The sequence below is a fragment of the Thamnophis sirtalis genome, unplaced genomic scaffold (assembly GCF_051295495.1).
Source record: "Thamnophis sirtalis isolate CommonGarterSnake01/CBP01778 unplaced genomic scaffold, rThaSir2_p1.2 scaffold_4, whole genome shotgun sequence".
Classification (NCBI taxonomy): Eukaryota; Metazoa; Chordata; class Lepidosauria; order Squamata; family Natricidae; genus Thamnophis; species Thamnophis sirtalis.
The window spans coordinates 116,211,191-116,228,750 of record NW_028261384.1 but is presented as its reverse complement, the minus strand read 5'-3'; the positions used below and the strand labels follow the sequence as shown (position 1 = coordinate 116,228,750).

Here is a 17,560-nt window from a genome sequence, read left to right as displayed (position 1 = left end):
CCCAAAGTTCTACTAAGCAAGGTAGTTGTTCAGCTTTCTTCAGTTTTGAATAGAATAGAAATATAATCCTTTTTTGGCCAAGTGTAACTGGACACACCAGGAATTTGTCTCCAGTGCATAAGTTGTCAGTGTACATACAAGCAACAAGTGATAAATCATGATCATGTTCATCATAAAATACATTCATCATAACCGTAAGGGATAGTCATAGGATACTAAAAAAGCAATCAACATAAATCATACTAGGATTTTGAATAAAACAACATAAATTGTAAGAGACAAGCAACAAAGCTATAATAAGAAGATAAGGAGATGGGTAATAGAAAAGATGGGAAGGATAATAGTACTAGAGGCCTACTCGGTAATTTGATAGTGTTGTGGGAATTAGTTGTTTAGCACAGTGTTTTTCAACCTTTTTTGTGCAAAGGCACACTTTTTTCATGAAAAAAATCACGAGGCACACCACCATTAGAAAATGTTAAAAATTTTTAACTCTGTGCCTATATTCAATATAGGCGGGTGTTTTTCCCACGGCACACCTTACACTATGTCATGGCACACTAGTGTGCCGCGGCACAGTGGTTGAAAAACACTGGTTTAGCAGAGGGATGACATGGGAGAAAAAACTGTCCTTGTGTCTAGTTGTTTTGGCGTGCAGAGCCCTGTAGCCTCATTTTGAGGGCAGAAGTTGAAACAAATTATGTCCAGGATGTGACGGGTAATATAAAATATAAAAATACAAAAGCAAATAGTAGGAAAAATGGGAGAGGAAGAAGAGAAAAGAAGAGGGGGGGGGGAAAGAAGGGGGGAAAAGAAAAAAAAAGCTATTGATTGCCTTTGATGCAGTAGAATAAGATAATGATATCAAACCTCTTTTTTTTTTTACTTTAACATACCATAATAGTATAAACTAGCATTTCTATAACAAAAAATCTATCTAATTGGTAAAACCCAATCAGACCATCCAGAAACATCACTTTGATTTTTTTCCAGGTGTCATTGGAAACCAGAGTTCTAAATGATCTTTAAGAGAATCATCAAAGTGTAATTTCTAATAGCTTTGAAAGAAGCTATGCCATGGCACAGCACCCATAGTATCGTTCAGTGTTTTCAAACTTAGCAACTTTTAAGATATGTGGAACTTCAACACCCAGAATTCCCTAGCTTAAGAGTCCCCAAGCCCCAGGCCATGGGCCAGTACTATGTCGTGAGCTATTTGGAACTCGGCTGCAGAAAGCAACAGACGAGTGCATGTGCACGCTCCATTTGCATGAGCAATTAGTGTGCGTGCCTGCCGTGTAAATGGAGCTGCGTGTGTGCACACATTGCCAGCTGCTCTTGCTGGACCATCCCCTCCTCCCCCCAACTGGTCCTCAAAGCTGGAAAGGTTGGGGAAGTCTGCCCTAGCCAAACAGAATTGAGATCCACACATCTTAAAGTCGTCATAGCTGAAGATCCTCTGCCTTGGCATTTTCCAGATATTTCATTCCCCAGAATTTTAATTAAAAGTCATCGTACCTGGGGAATTCAGAATCCATATGTCACCTGGTTCGTTGGCAGCATCTATATGTAATTCTTGACTTATGATCAAGAATTACAGTCATACATTGTGCTCATGGTTAAGCAAGTCACCATGTGATCATGCCCTATAATCTTTTTAGTGTTGGTGTTAAGCAAACACCGCGATCATAAAGTGAACAACTGTGGTCATTAAGCAAATCCATTGTCAGCGAAGGAAACCGGAAATAAACACCAATTTCCAGGGGGGGAAAGGTGATTTGTGATTGCAGGATACTGTAAATGGCCCTAAATGATGTCACTTGCTGAGTGTTCAAAATATGATTACGTGGCCATGGGGTGGACTAATTGTCAGAAATTAAAATATGGGTCGTAAGTAATCCTGTGGAGTCTGTCGTACATTTGAACGGTTGTAAACGACTGGTCGTAAGTCGAGAGGAAGAGTTTCTTTCTTAACATGCTATAGCTTATTCCTTTCAGCTGGTCCTGGAACTGCAATGCGTGGGCCCATTTAGCCCAGCTGTGCTTTATCTGAAGTTGCCTCTTCCCACAGTATTGCCAAGACCATCCAGAAACATCAGCGGCTGCTCAGCGTTCTGGAGAGTCTCGACAGTGGAAACTTGATCCGGGAAAGCCAAGAAGCGGATCTCCCTTTGGTTGTACGCCATTTCTACCACTACGCAGGATGGGCCCAGCTGATGGAGGAACAGATGAGCAACTGGCAACCACTTGGTAAGCTGGGGAGACTGGAAAATAATATCCGGCGTCCTATTTAGTCAGGTTTTCCTAGCATGAAGATTATCTGCCCCCACTCCCTGAAGCACTGAATATTGGAGCAGGGATCTGACTGGGGAGTTCTGGGAGTTGAGGACCACGAGTCTTAAAATTGCCAGGTTTGGAGACTTCTGCACTAAAAGGGAATGAAATGGTTGAAACGCTTGGTTTTAGGTTCTATGTAATGGTTACAAGTTCACAGCAGGTTGTTTTGATCTCTTGAAAGCTCCTGTTGACACTTGAAATACCACCAAAAATGCCCCTAACAGGAACAAGGCACATTGGAAGCTTGAAATGACCTGACTTTGACCATTCGGTGTGCCCTTGTCATATACGATAAAGCAATAGTGACCAAAGAAAAGAGACGCTTGTTTATCAAAATTGCAATGCTTCTGATATTAAGGACTGGGTCGTACAGGTTGTCCTTGACCTACAACCACAACTGAGCTCAAAATTTTTGTTGTTAAGAGAGACGTTTGTTAAGTACGTTTTGCTCCATTTCACGACTTCTTGCCACAGTTGTTAAGTGAATCACTGCAGTTGATAAATTAGTAACCTGGTTGTTAAAGTGAATCTGATTTCCCTTTGACTTTGCTTGTCTGAAGGTCTCAAAAGGTGATCACATGACCTGGAACACAGCAAAGGTCATTAATATGAACCAATTCCCAAGCATCTCAATTTTGATCACATGATCATGGGGATGCTGTAAAGGTCGTAACTATGAAAAATGGCCATAAGTCACATTTTTCATTGCCTTTGTAACTTTGAATGATACCTAAATGAAGTGCTGTTAAATTGAGGACTACCTGTATATAGAATGTCTGTACACAAAGAGGCTTTTTCTTTGCATCTAACTGTATTTTTGGAAGGGCGGGGGGAGTGAGTTGGAGACACCAAATGAAGGTTACTTAGATATTCCAATTGGGTGGGGAGAAATGAGTGACCTTATTGCGTCTCCAGTCTTTGTGTTGTCCCCTACTCTCTAGCATAGGGGTCTGCAACCTTAAATATCAAACAGCCCTTTTGGACCTATTTCCCACAGAAAAGAAAAAACTGGGAGCCACAAAACCTGAGTGGGCGTGGCCAACTCAACGTCACTCCCACCCAGTCACATGACCCGCCATGCCTACCCAGGTTTTTCCCCCTGGTGTTTTCTGTGGGAAACTGCTCCCCCTCCCTCCCTCCCTCCTGGGGGTGGGTAGTGGGAATCTGACCTCCGGAGACAGAGAACGAGAGTTAGAACAGATGTGGGTGGGGGGGAAACTCCAACAAGTGAGTGCATATTTGTAAGCAGCCCTCTTCCCAGCTATTCTGGATCCCTGTGCAAGAGTAAGTTGCTGCAAGAATAGTATTTGGGTATAAAAGACAGATCGTTACACTTGTCCAGTACTCGATCTCCAGGATGAGCCAGTGCGCGAATGGAGTGACAGGAGCAGGAGCATCTCCGAAGCAGATCAGGTGCAGGGCAGCCAAGGAGTGTGCTGGTAACTGCAGAGTCTCCCCCTTCCATCCAAGGCACAACCTCTGTGCTTGGCAGCCACAGGCCTGTCACCTCTCCCGCCACAGGAAGAGGCTGGGAGAAACATGCATGTCTTGAATCAAGAATAGGCTCTGAAATGGCGTACCAACGATAAGCTGGGAGGCAGGGCATCACAGCAACTGACATCTGGGAGGCAAGAGCAAGCCGCCAGAAGATGCGCCCGCGAGACCCAGCAAGTACAGGGGAGCTTCGCTCCTGCTCTGGGATATGGAGCTAGTCTCCATCCACCACTATCACCCTTACCTTCTCAGGCCAGGGGTGGAGTGACTGGGAAGGGAGCGTGAGTGGCAGGGCCATCCCACAGGGAACCAGAACAGAGGGGCGAAAGAGCCGAATGCGGCTCTGGAGCCACAGGTTGCCAACATTCATTCTGCAGAATGAACACTTCCCAAAATCGTGGCTGATTCTGAACAGCTTCTTAAACTAATCCTTCATCATCAATAATTTTGTCTTTAGTTTTTTCAACATAATAATTTATTTGGGTATGTCTCAGGGTGGGTTCCTGCCAGGTCTAACCTCTTCTATAGAAGAGGTTCCACAAATCTACAGTGCCGTTTAGAACTGGTTCCAGCTGCCTCCCCTCGCCTGTCAGCACATCATGAAGATGAAGAGTGAGAGGAGGAATTCTGAGAGTTGAAGTCCACAAGTCTTAAAGCTGTCAAGTTTGAACACCCCTGGGGTTTTTTTTTCTAAAGGGTTAGGGGTGCAAGGGTCTTGTAACTTGACAGCTTTAAGACTTGGTTCTTCAAATGCCAGAGTTTCTGAGTCAACATTTTGGTTGCTAAGCAAGAACGTTGTTAAGTGAATTTCACCACATTTTACAAGTTGGCCACGCCCACCCGGTCACATGGTTGCCAAGCCACTCCCACTCAGTCACATGGCTTGCAAGCCACTCCCACCCAGTCACATGGATGGCAAGCCACTCCCACAAAGCAGGTCACACCTACAGAAGAGGTTCTAAAAAAATTTGAAACCCACCACTGGTATGTCTATTCATTTTGATGGAATCACCTAGGAACACTAGTAGCTCTTTCCATGTGCTTAAAGGCTAATGGGGTCATGTAGGCGTGCACACACACACACACACACACACATACATACACACAAACACCCCCAACCTCACATTAATCTCTAGTGATTAGATTTTAGGGCCACAGGCAAACTATGTGTATTGTCCAGTAGTAAACAGCTTTAATTACATTTGCTTTTTGCACTGTATTCTTTATTTTTTGTACAGCTGGCTACAGTAGCTTAATATTTTACAATGAAAGCCCACAGCAAGGTTGGTAGTAGTAAAAAAAAAAAAAAAAAAAGAACAGGCACTAGTGATAGGTTTAACTGTTAGGACTGCAACATTTTTCTGGATGATCATTTTTGTAAGAGTTATTTGAAGGATGAATATTGCATGCTGGATGCTCCAACACTGGAGGCTTTTAAGAAGAGACTGGACAGGCATTTGTCTAAGTATCGGGTCTCCTGTCTAAGCAGGGGGTTGGACTAGAAGATCTCCAACATCCCTTTCCACTCTCTTACCCACTCTGTTATTAAATGAGGTGAAAACCACTTTAGATATCAAACATAATTTTATTATATGATATTATTGCAAACTGAGTCTCTTGTGACTAGTTATAGGAATGTATGTAATAAATGATTGAAAACTTTTAAAAATCAGCTCCTGAAGTTCAACAAGATTCGCATTCTAAAAACTGGTGTGCTATAATGTAGGTTCACCACTTTATTATTACACTTGCTGACTAGGTAGGACTGTTCTGGAGTTCCTCTCTAAAAAATAACACCTATAGGAAATTTTGATCATGGACTGCAGTCTTCCTGTACAGATTCCAAAGTGCAAAATAGAGGAAATTTGGCATATTTGTTGGCCCCTAAAAAAGATAGTTGTAGGTACTGAATGCAGCCGCGGAAACACTCCGTTTCTGATGAAACTTGTCTCTCTATAGGTGTCGTTGCTATTCTTATTCCTCGAAGTTTTCCTTTGCTGACGCTGACATGGAAGTTGTGTTCAGCCCTGGCGATGGGTATGTAAAAATGGTTCCAACTCATCCAAGCGAGTCTTGAGACCCACCCTGGCACAAAAGTCACTGGGTTGATCTCCGTTTACTCTATCTCATGAGGTTAATCTGAGAGTAAAATTAGACAGAAAAAAAACAAACAAACTTGAATTCTTTGAAAGACGATGTTGTTAAAAATATGTGTTTTTATTCCATTAAGAAAATGTATGTAGTTGCCAATTCACTCAGGGTGACTCCAGGTGGCCAATAGAAGTGCAACCTCAAATACAAAACTCAATGAACTCTTGGTGACAACAATCCAACAAACCACTTGATGGGCTCCATATATTATCCTGGGATGTCCAGGCCCGCTGGCAAAACCATGTCTTCAGGGCTTTTTAAAAGGGTATCAAGGTGGGGACCTATCTTATCTTCACAGGCATGATGTTCCACAGAAAGGGAGCAACCACGGATAAGGCCCTTCTTCTTGGTCCCACTGAATGGACCTCCTTAAGAGAAGGGACCTGTAGCATACCTTGTTTCCCTGCTGTGCTTTTAAAGGAAATAATGTAACCTGGAGTTGAGAGTTGGTTTGATGTAGAGCAGGGGTGTCGAACTCAAGGCTTAGATCTGGCCCGCAGGACCGGTCTAGAAATAGCAAAGGACCAGCCCGGAGTGCCTCTGCTAACAAAAAATCCCCCCCAACCGTTTTTGGCATCGGGAGTCCTCCAGGAGGCCTTCCAGGCCAAAAATGGGACCTTCAGAGTGCTCCAGGAAGCCATCTTTTACTCAGAAGGTTATAAAAGGGAGGAAAAGTAAAATATTTTACCTTTTAGGCTTGCAGGATCCTGCTACTATAGCCTATGTCAATAATTTATAGTTCTAGCCTTCCTATGGAGACAATTTATTGATCTGGTCTTTCTCTCACAAAGTGATCAAGTAGGTATTAAAAAAAAACAAAATCACAGAAATGTAGGCCTCCCTATTTTTATAAGTTTATAAAATCATGTCTGCGGAGGTGCGGTCTTGTGTCACGCCTACCACAGTCACACTCCGCCCCGCCCTCCGCCCTCCAAGGTCAAACCCAATCCTGATGTGGCCCTCAATGAAATTGAGTTTGACATCCCTGGTGAAGAGGTTAAAGGCATTGGGTCAGAAACCAGAAGATTGTGAGATCTAGTCCTGCCTTGGGCACAAAACCAGCTGGATGACTTTAGGTCAGTCACTGTTTCTCAAACCTAGAAAGAAGGCAGTGATGAACTACCGTATTTTGGGGGGTATAATACGTACCTTTCCCTCCCCAAAAAGGTGAAAATCTGGGTGCCTCTTATACATTAAATAAAGCATTTTTGGTTTACCCTACCCACTTTGCAAAAATAGACGTACAGAGGGTTACGAAGACTTGCAAAGTACTCCTGGAGGGCAAAAATGAGCAAAAAACAGGTTTGCTCGTTTTTGCCTCCCCCAGCCCCCAGGAGCACTCAACAAGCTTCCCAAAGCTCTGCATCCCCCCCCCCTTTTTTTTTTTGCAAAAAAGGAGGCATGCAGAGGGTTTGGGAGGCCTGAAGAATGCAAAATCTTTTTTAAAAAATTTACCTCTTCAAAATCATGGTGTGTTTTATACTCCGGTGCATTTTATAGTCTGAAAAATGCAGCATGTCTGAACATATTACCAAGAAAATTTTGAATGTTGACTCTCAGGCATCATCATCGATAAACTGGAGTTACAAACTGGGTACTTTGAATAGTATATGTTGTATAGATTAATAAACTCATGAGATCTACTTTTTTATTTGTCATTTATCTATCCCCAGCTTATCATACTTCAAAATACTCTGTCTATATATATGGCTGATATCAGTCTTCTGAGCTAGGTGTCACCTTGATAAGAATGTTCCCTAAACTCCTGGGACGTTAAGCGCCAAGGAACTTTCTTCTATCTTCCCTTTCATTGGCCAGGTGGTTGAACCTTGAGATGGAAAAAAGGACTCTGGTTCCACGTTTTCCCTGCCTCAATTGCCTTTTTTTTCCAAATTGCTCTTATTTACAAATGCTTTCTTGTGTTGATTCTGCTGACCCAGCACCAGATGTAAGCACAAGCTAAACAAGATACAGCTTCGACTTTTTCTGAAAACGCAAGGTCCTTGGTCCTTTTTTTGTGAGATCTTCTGGGGTTACATTTTAACAGAAAGCCTTGAGAGGTTAAGGTTAAATCTGGCACTGACTTCTATTATGAAAGAAATGGAAATCATTGACTCTCCCTTTGCCTTCTTCAGCCCCCCCTCCTCCCACCTAATATCCTTCAATTTTCCCGAGTGCGAATAGAAGTCATTGAGCCCAAATTTATCTTGCTAATTCAGACATTTGTTAATGGGCTTTGCCCCATTTTACGACCTTGCCACAGCTGTTAAGTGAATTATAGCAGTTGTTAAGTTAGCAACACGATTGTTAAGTGAATCCGGTTTATTCATTGACTTCGCTTGCCAGTGGTCTCTATAAAGGGGATCCCATTACCCCTGGATACTGCAACCGTCATAAGTATGAGTCAGTTGCCAGCTGTCTGTATTTTGATCATGTGACCATGACTGCAACAGTCGTAAGTGTGAAAACTGGTCGTAAGTTGATTCTTTCAGTGAGGCCATAACTTTGAACGGTCACTAAATGAACTGTTATAAGGTGAGGCCAACCTGTAATAGGAGTTGCAGTCCAACATATTTGGAGGCCACCGCCTATCACAGTGATGGGTAACCTTTTTCCCATTGCATGCCAATAGCGGGGGGAGCGCAAGGGGTGTCGTGCGCGGGTGTGCCCACACCCATAATGCTATGCGTGCGGCCCACATGTGCATGCGACCCCCGCCCTCCCCCCCCTGCTTTTGGCGCACAATGGACCTGTTTTTTTCCCTCCCCAGGCTCCAGAGGCTTTCTAGGAGCCCGGGAAGGGTGAAAGCAGCTTCCCCTGAAGCCTCTGGAGTGTAAAAGATGGCCCTACAGCCAAACTGGAAGACCATTTCCGAACTTTGAGTTTGCTTGAATTTCTGGTTTGCCCGTAGGGCTGGTTTTTTGCACTCCGGGGGCTTCAGGGAAGTCTGGAGGGCGAAAAATGGCTTTATGAGCCTCATGTGCTCTAACAAATGGCTCTGCATACCACCTGTGGCACGTGTGCCATAGGTCCACCATCACAGCCCTATCAGATGGGGGCGGGGGGAAGGGGAAGAATGTAGGGAACAGATATTTCTCTAGCTTTTTTGCCTACTTTTTCTTTCCCATCCCTAACTCTCCATTGCGTCCTTTGCCAACAGGAAACACGACAATTTTGAAGCCAGCCAGGTCCGCCGGTTTGGCTGCTCTGTTCTTGGCCGAGGTCTGTACCCAAGCTGGGCTCCCCCCGGGGGTCTTCAATGTCCTCATTGGCGATCAGGGGCTAGGAGAAGCCTTGGCACACGACCCAGGCATCGACAAAGTGGCCTTTGCTGGAACGGCCAAGGTAAAGCCCCTTTGCCTCCATTCGGGCATTTAGGAAGAGACCCAGGATCAGGGTTACACCACACACACACTAGGTTAAGGCAGAAGTCTCCATCATTTCTGGACCGCCGGAGGCAGGGAGGGAAAGGGGGATGGTTCCACGCAGGCGCTGCTTTCACGAACGCAGCTTTGCATGGACACACACCACCCCAGCACTTCCATAGGCCAGGTCCAAATGGGCTGCAGCCTGAGCCATGGCCTGGGGGTTGGGGACCCCTGGGTTAAGGCACCGGCTAAAAGCAAGGAGACTGTGAGTTCTAGTCCTGCCTTAGGCATGAAAACTGCCCGAGTGTCTTTGGCCCAATCACCAGGAGACTGTGAGTCCTAGTCCTGCCTGAGACAGGAAAGCCGAATGGGCGACCTTGGGCCAGTCACTCTCTCTTAGCCCAACTTGCCCCCCAGGGTTGTTATTGTGGGGAAAATAGGAAGGAGTATTGTGGTGCTCACCACCTTGACTTATTTATAAAAATAAAAAAGGTGGCATATACATAAATAAAAATGGCTGATGAGACTGCAGTCCTGTCTGCATTTTGTAAACGGTTGCATTAAGACAGGGGTGTTAAACTCAAGGCCTGTGGGCCACATCTGGCTCGTGGGGTGCTTAAATCCAGCCTGCGGGGCTGGCCTGGAAATATGACCAGTCCATGGTGCCTCTGGTGGCTAAAAAAGGCTGTGTGTCCACCCTCATGCCTCATTTTCACCATGGTCCATGGTCTCCTGCAGCACTCTGCCAGCCGAAACTGGGCTGAAAAACGGGCCCAAAACAGACAGAAAATAGGCCGGAAAACGGATCACACAGCCAGCTTTTGGCCAGCAGAGTGCTGCAGGAGACATCTGTGCCACTGCACCCCATCCTAACACCACCCACCCACCCACGCCGCTTCCCTGACCACTGGCCCACAGAGGAGAACTACAATGCTGATCCGGCCCTCAAAGAAATGCAGTTTGACACCCCTGCATTAAGAGCGGGATGAAGTTATTCTGCATCTTTACAGTGACTATTGTGAGGCGTGAAGTATTACATTCAGAGTCAACCAGGGATCTATTCCGTCCTTCCTTTTGTTTTTGTTTTTTAACTCTGTCTCAATTTAGTCAAAGAGACATTCTTTGAAAAGAGAAAGAGAATTTTGCAGAAATTATATGGCAGCGCTATTGTTATTATGGCTATTGTTGCTCTTCCTGTTGATTTGTTTTATGAGGTATTTGATTGGGAAGACAATGCAGGTAGTCTTTGACTCACGGCCACAACTGGGACCAGAATTTCCATCGCTAAGCACTGGAATGACTGAGTTGTACCCAATTTTATCATTTTTGGGGCCATAGTTCTTAAGCAAATCACTCAGTTATTAAGTGAATCATGCTGTTATTAAGCAAACCCCTATTGATTGCTTATCGGGGGCTGGAAGTCACCAATGGCAATCAGATTAGCCTAGGCCGGGGATGCTACCACTGTTGTAGTTACCCAGTGCCCACATTTTTATCATGTCACCATAGAGATGCCTTAACAGCTGTAAATGCAAAAATCAACTGTAAGTCACTTTTTTCAGCACCGTTTTGTACTTTGAACGGTTGCAAAATTAATGGCTGCAGGTTGAGGATTACCTGTACGCAGAAAACATGAAAAACACATCATAAAAATGAAAATAATAATAATAATATACCACATGAAATAAAATTAAAAAGCAATTAAATTAAAAAAAAATGATTTATAAAGTGTTCAGGCCCAGAGCCAGGTTTTAAAGTTTTCTCAGATAGAAAAATTGTTTAGCATAAAGATCATTAAGCAGCATTAACAGGAGTGCAATATTTTGACACTTATTTATAATGGTGGTTTTCTCCAATTTGGACAGTCTCCAATTATATTATGGGCTTCAACTCCCTAAGTTCTCAGTAATGGCTATGTTGGCAAGGGAAATCTGGGACCTAAAGTTTGTTTCCCAGAAAAGACTCAGATTAGGGAAGGCTGAACAACAAGATAGACAAAAGGTTTTGTGTAGGTGATTTTTCACTGTATAAGCTGTCATTTTTTCCCCCTGACTTTCTATGTTTCAGTTAAATCCACAAAAAAAGAAGTAAGGGAATTTGCCCAGTGGGCTTTTTGCAGCGATGATGCTACTATCATTGCTAAAGAACAGTCTGATTCTTGAGAAATTGTTGGACCAATTAAATTGGACCAATTAAATTCAAAGAAATCTTTAACCAATTCCTCCGCTACAAAATTTTGAGGGAAATTTTCAAAAGCTCCTTTTGTTTCAACAAGGTTGAACTTCAATGGGAAGTTCAACAATCTGTTTCTATGAGTCCAGCAGTGGTAGAAGCCCATCCAGAGACTTCATATTAGATGGCCTGCAACTCCCAGGCTTCCCATTAGTTCATTGGAATTATGGCAACTTTAGTCCAACGCAACTGGAAGATGTCTGGTTGGAGATAGTCACAGTAAAAAGAACATTTTAGATCTGCTTTCTGAGGGAATCACTTAGCTGTGTTTCACTTCAGGAAGCAAGAGCTTCTAACGTATTTACTTCATCCCTCAACAAATAACACGTAGTCCTCAACTTACAATAATTCATTTAATGACTTCGAAGTTACAACGGCACTAAAAAAAAGTGAGTTATGACCATTTTCGTAAGAAAGGATGTTAAATGGGATAAAACTCATAACCGAGTTACTGACTCAACAACTACAGTGATTCACTTAACAAATGTGGCATTTGTTAAGGATGTTAAATGGATAAAACTCACTTAACAAATGTCTTACTTAACAAAAAAAAATTGGCTTCAATTGTGGTCATAAATCAAGGACTACCTGTATCTACCTCACTCCAGGTTTCTTCTGTTTTCCCATCACCCACTGCGTTTCACTCTTCTTTTGATAATGTAGTGTCGTCTTGATAGTGTAGCACAGGACCTTCGCTCTCCTACTTATTCCAAAATCAGTGACACTTCCATCCTACCTTGTTCCAACTAGAGCAAGAATTTGAGGAAATTCTTGAGGAATGGGACTTTGGGCTGGCGTGGGAGGGATGGTCAATGGCCATTTTAAATATGATGTGATGGGAAATGTGTTGCTGGTACAGGTGGGACGTTGTCTGCGTCAAGCCACAGCTGGCAGTGGCAAGAAGCTTTGTCTCCAACTTGGGGAGAAGTTGCCCTTCATTGTCTTTGACTCAGCTGACTTGGATAGTGCTGCTGACGCAGTGGTGGACGCCATCTGGCTGAATCGAGGACAGGTATGCTTTTAAGCAAAGGTAATATCAAAGGAAGAAGAGACCCAGGGAAAAAGCTGTTTCTTAACATTTCCCCCTTTTTCAGTCGGCTGCTGGCTCACCCAACCACTGCAAAAGAGAGAAATACTAAAAAAAATTCAATTCTTCATATTTCTTCTTTGACAGCCTGTTAGATTTTAACTCTATGATATAGTAAACCTTTGTCCAGAATTATCTGAAAAATTTGGCACTTGTATAATAAAACTTTGGATGTGTATGTCAGCTGCCCCCTTCTGTTGCAACTATTTAGCAGTTCTGTTTATTTTTTTTTCATTTGCACTTTTTAAGATTAGATTAACAGAATTGGAAGGGACCTTGTAGGTCATCTAGTCCAACCCGCCCCGCCCAAGCAGGATGTTACATCAATTACTCCCTAAAAATAGTTAGGGACCAGCATATAATTAAAAGTTCAAGCAGGAACACAATCGTTTTAAAATAAACTAATTGCTTCTACTGTTAAACCCAGCTGTAGCATTTTTCCAGTTAACAGAAAGAGAACAAAGTAGGGTAGAAATATTTCAAAAGGATCTTTCTGGCATTATCTCTAAGTTTGTCTCCAGAGATAACAAGACATTAATGTTTGTCCAACCTCAAATAGATGAAAATAGTTGTTGAAACAGCCTGCTTCCAGACATATGGTATTTTGTACGTCACACCTAACCTTTTGAATAGGATCAAAAATAGGCAATTATACAAGGATTCTACATTGACCAAGCTTTGCTTAGCCAAGATTTGCTTAGCTATAATTTATGGAATAAACTACAGTGTTACCCAGTAGTGCACACCAGAACTAAACAAGTTCCAAATATTTTCAAAATGGCCAATGAATCAATCTGGGAATCATATTATTTTTTTAATTGTTTATGCACATATTCTACGTTTAAACATTTTTTAAAGAACCAGACAGTGAATTTTATTTTTACTCTGGCAGAGTCTTGGCTGCAAAATATTGCAGCCAAGGATTGAATTAATGAACCCCATGGGTGACTTTTCCTTCCCCTTCTCAGGTCCACAGTGCTGGGGCTCAACTGTTCCTTCAGGAATCCATTGCCAAAGACTTTATTCAACGCCTGAAACACCGAATGGGGCAGCTCCACTTAGGAGACTCTCTGGACAAAATCACAGATGTGGGACCATTGACCAGCGAGAAGCAGCGAAATGTCATTGACAGCCTGGTGGAAGAAGCTCGGGCTGAAGGGGCTGAGGTAAATGGGAAGGAATCATGTTAGACCAAAGTCATCCTAACAATAGTAAAATTTAACAATAGTTGTTGTTAGTTGCAAAGTCATGTTTGACCCATCGCGACCCCACGGACGACGTTCCTCCAGGCCTTCCTCTACCATCCCCTGGGGTCCATTTAAGCTCCAGAGCCAAGCTAAGTTGCTTGTAGAGATGTAAATAACCCTACTATGAAGTAAACACATTATAAAACATGTCTGTGGAACATCTGTGCTATTTGTTAAAATTATGGCCTTGGATTTCTTTGCTAGTTGTTAACTAATAGGGAAGAAAAATGTAAGACTGAAGATTTCAGCTTAAAAATATTTGTAGCAGGGAGGAAATATTTCAGTTATTCTTTATTTGTTTGATTCAGGAGTTGATCAAGAATAATGATTTCAATAAGGACCATCTTTTCCATCTTGGTATCCTTCAAACAAGATTGTTGGAGGATGTTTCTCTTTCACTGCTTGCCAAGAAAGGATGTGGAAGACCACTGTATCTGGAGAGTCCTGGTTAAAAAAAACCTTGATGTTATTTAGATCCAGCTAGTTCTTGTACTCCACAATTTGAATGCAATGTTTAATGGGGTCTATTTTCAATGTTCTTTCTATTAGTAACTTAGTTTGTCTCCTTTTTATAACACCCCCAGCTTTTAAAGTGTTTTAATTTTTTTGAGGTGTCCTTAGTGCTTTTTAACCTTGGTTGTTTTCTTGCAGATGTTTTATTACTCAACTACTGTATTTTACAGAGTATAAGATGTACCTGAGTATAAGACGCATCAAAGTTTTGAAGAGGCAAATTTTTAAAAAAGTTTTGCAAACCTCCCAAAAACAGCCTGTTTTTCGCAAAAAACAGACCTGTTTTTTTCCAAAAAAAAGGCATGAATAGCCTTTAGGGGGCTTGCAGAATGCTCCTGGGGGGTGCCCCCCCAAAACAAGCAAAAAATGGCCTGTTATTCGCAAAAATGGGCCCATTTTTTGTCAAAAAAATTGCATGCATAGCCTTTAGGAGGCTTATAGGGTAATCCTGGGGGCTGAGGGGGACAAAATTGAGCAAAAATGTCCCATTTTTCACTCATTTCTGCCCTCTCCAGCCCCCAGGAGCTCTTTGAAAGCCTCCTACAGGCTCTGCACGGCCATTTTGGTGGGGTTTCAGGAAGCAACAAATGCTGTATTCAGTGTATAAGATGCACCCAGATTTTCAGCCTCTTTTTTGAGGGGAAAAGGTGCATCTTATACTCTGAAAAATACGGTAGATAACATAATCAGTGCACTAATTGGATAATGAAACATCTGCAAGAAAATAACCAAGCTCAGAAAGCATCAAGGATCCCACAGTTCAACCCTGAGCTAGAGGCCTATCAGGAAAAGTATTTAGGTATAGAATCCAACCCCCTGCTCTGGATAGGAATCTAGATTAGAGTTTCTGTGACTGACAACCTAATTCAAAAGTTTTTTTTTTTTTTTTAGGTCTTCCAAGCTTGGGCATCCCTCCCATCAAATAAATTGTTTTACCCTCCAACCTTAATCACTGGCGTGTATCATACCTCCCGTTGCGTCCAGGAAGAGGTAGGAAGAGATGAGAAAGCATTTCTGATAATGAATGCATTAGCATTCTGATATTGCTAAAACAATCAGTAGAGATTAATGTTATTAATAAATGGAATAAGAAAGCCAGTTGGGTAGTTAAGGCTCTAGGCTAGAAACCGGGAGACCAGGAGTTCTAGTCCTGCCTTGGACATAAAAGCCAGCTGGTTGACTTTGGGCCAGTCACATGTGCTTAGCCCAGCCCATCTCACAGAGTTGTCCATGTGGGATATAAATAAAAAACAGAGAGTGAGAAAGAAAGAAAGAAAGAAGGAAGGAAGGAAGGAAGGAAGGAAGGAAGGAAGGAGGAAAGAAGGAAGGAAGGAGGAAAGAAGGAAGGAAGGAAGAAAGAAGAAAGAAAGAAAGAAAGAAAGAAAGAAAGAAAGAAAGAAAGAAAGAAAGAAAGAAAGAAAGAAAGAAAGAAAGAAAAACTACACTGAGTTTATGATGTTCTATCTTCAGGTACACATGTTTGGCCATATACTAGACCTCTTTTAAACTAGCTTTAATCCATCTTTCTTCCCTCACCTAATATTTTCAGACATGTTAGACTAAATTGTTTTAATTCCTATTGACCATGTTAAATTGGAAATTCTGAGGCATTTAGTGGAAGGCACTTTAGTAGATGAGCCTCCATTCTGAACGTAGCCTGTGCCCATTAAACATGGTCAACATTCACATTCTCCTGCCTTCCCTCTTGTTTTTCTGCCTCTGTCGTCTCCTCTCTTCTGTCTGTTTGAAGTTTTGGACCACAATTTCCGAAGGCTGACAGGTTGAAGAAAGCTGTAGTAAATGGTGGGGGTCAAAAGTGGGGCTTTGAAAATGCTTCAGACCAGGGGTGAAATCAACTTACCTTCGCTACCAGTTCGCAAATGTGAGTGTGCGCGCTCACTTCACTTGCACGTGCCACCTTTACACATGTGCAGAACTTCAAAAACGGGATGTGATGACATTCACATAAATGGGTAGGCGGAGCCTCCTACTGCCTCCGCTACCGATGCGCTGGCTGAATAGAACCGGCTGAATTTCATCACTGCTTCAGACCTCATGCAAGACCTTCTTTTCATTAAGCCTTTCCCTTTTCTGTCAGGTTTATGGACTTGCCTGAGAAATGCTATGGCTGTTTTAAGGGTCATATTAAGCGTAATAAATAGGTGTCTTAAAGTGGCAATGTTTAGGTTTGCAGGTTGAAGGCTAAAAAAGAAGTTCAGTGCTATGCTAGGTTTGAAGCTTGCTGATTATTACGGCTGTATAAAGCATTAGGAAGGAATGCCAATAAGTACCTTTCCTCAAAATTTTAAAGCAGCCCCAGCCTCCAAAAGATTCCATGTGCTTGTTCCTAAACTTTCCCGCATACATGTATAGGCACAGCATTTTTGCTTTGCTGATAACTGATCTCTGCATCACAGATTGGGGAAAAGCTCTGAAATGCAGGTAGTCCTCAATTTACATCAGTTCATTTAGCGGCCGTTCAAAGTTACAGCAGCACTGAAAAAACTAACTTATGACTGTTTTTCAAAATTGATGCATGGCAATTTGTTCCTATTCCTATTTTGCAGTTTCCCAGGGTGATGTGATCAGCTTTTGCGAATTCTGACAAGCAAAATCACTGGGAAATCCAGATTCGCTTAACAACCACGTTACTTATTTAACAACTGCCGTGATTCAGTTAACCACTGTGGCAAGAAAGGCTGCAAAATGCGACAGGATTCATTTAACATTTGTTTTGCTTAGCAACAGAAATTTGGGGGGTCAGTTGTGGTCATAGGTTAAGGCCTACCTGCAGCCACTCCTCACCTTTCAGTGGATGTGGCTCCTTTAAAGCCTTAAGAGAGGATGTTTCCGTCCTGAACACTCTCCCCCAGTCGTAGGGTTCATAACAGTTGATGTCTTCTATCCATGGCATCTATCAAAGGTTGCTATGCCTTGGTGAACTAACGGGGCGCTCGCGACAGATATAAGGGCCACCGAATTGAGATGAAAAGAGAGAGCTTGGGTTTGCTTATCAGGTCATAAAAGGTGATCACTGAACCTTGGGAGACAGCAAAGGTCATAGATATCAACCAATTGCAAAGCATCTGAGTTTTAATCTTGTGCCCAACGGGATGTTGCAATGTCCGCAA

The 17,560-nt window shown here is 42.7% G+C and overlaps 1 protein-coding gene across 2 annotated transcripts in view; it reads left to right on the top strand.

Annotated features, from left to right (window-relative positions):
• Positions 1-17,560, top strand: part of ALDH16A1 (aldehyde dehydrogenase 16 family member A1) — a 52,745-nt gene that overhangs the window by 10,147 nt on the left and 25,038 nt on the right. For both annotated transcript variants that reach the window (XM_087713838.1, XM_087713837.1), the window contains 6 exons: positions 2,072-2,250; positions 5,791-5,868; positions 9,143-9,327; positions 12,442-12,594; positions 13,638-13,835; positions 15,321-15,419. In XM_087713838.1, the coding sequence (XP_087569964.1) occupies positions 2,072-2,250; positions 5,791-5,868; positions 9,143-9,327; positions 12,442-12,594; positions 13,638-13,835; positions 15,321-15,419 (892 nt within the window). The remainder of the gene's footprint in view (positions 1-2,071; positions 2,251-5,790; positions 5,869-9,142; positions 9,328-12,441; positions 12,595-13,637; positions 13,836-15,320; positions 15,420-17,560) is intronic.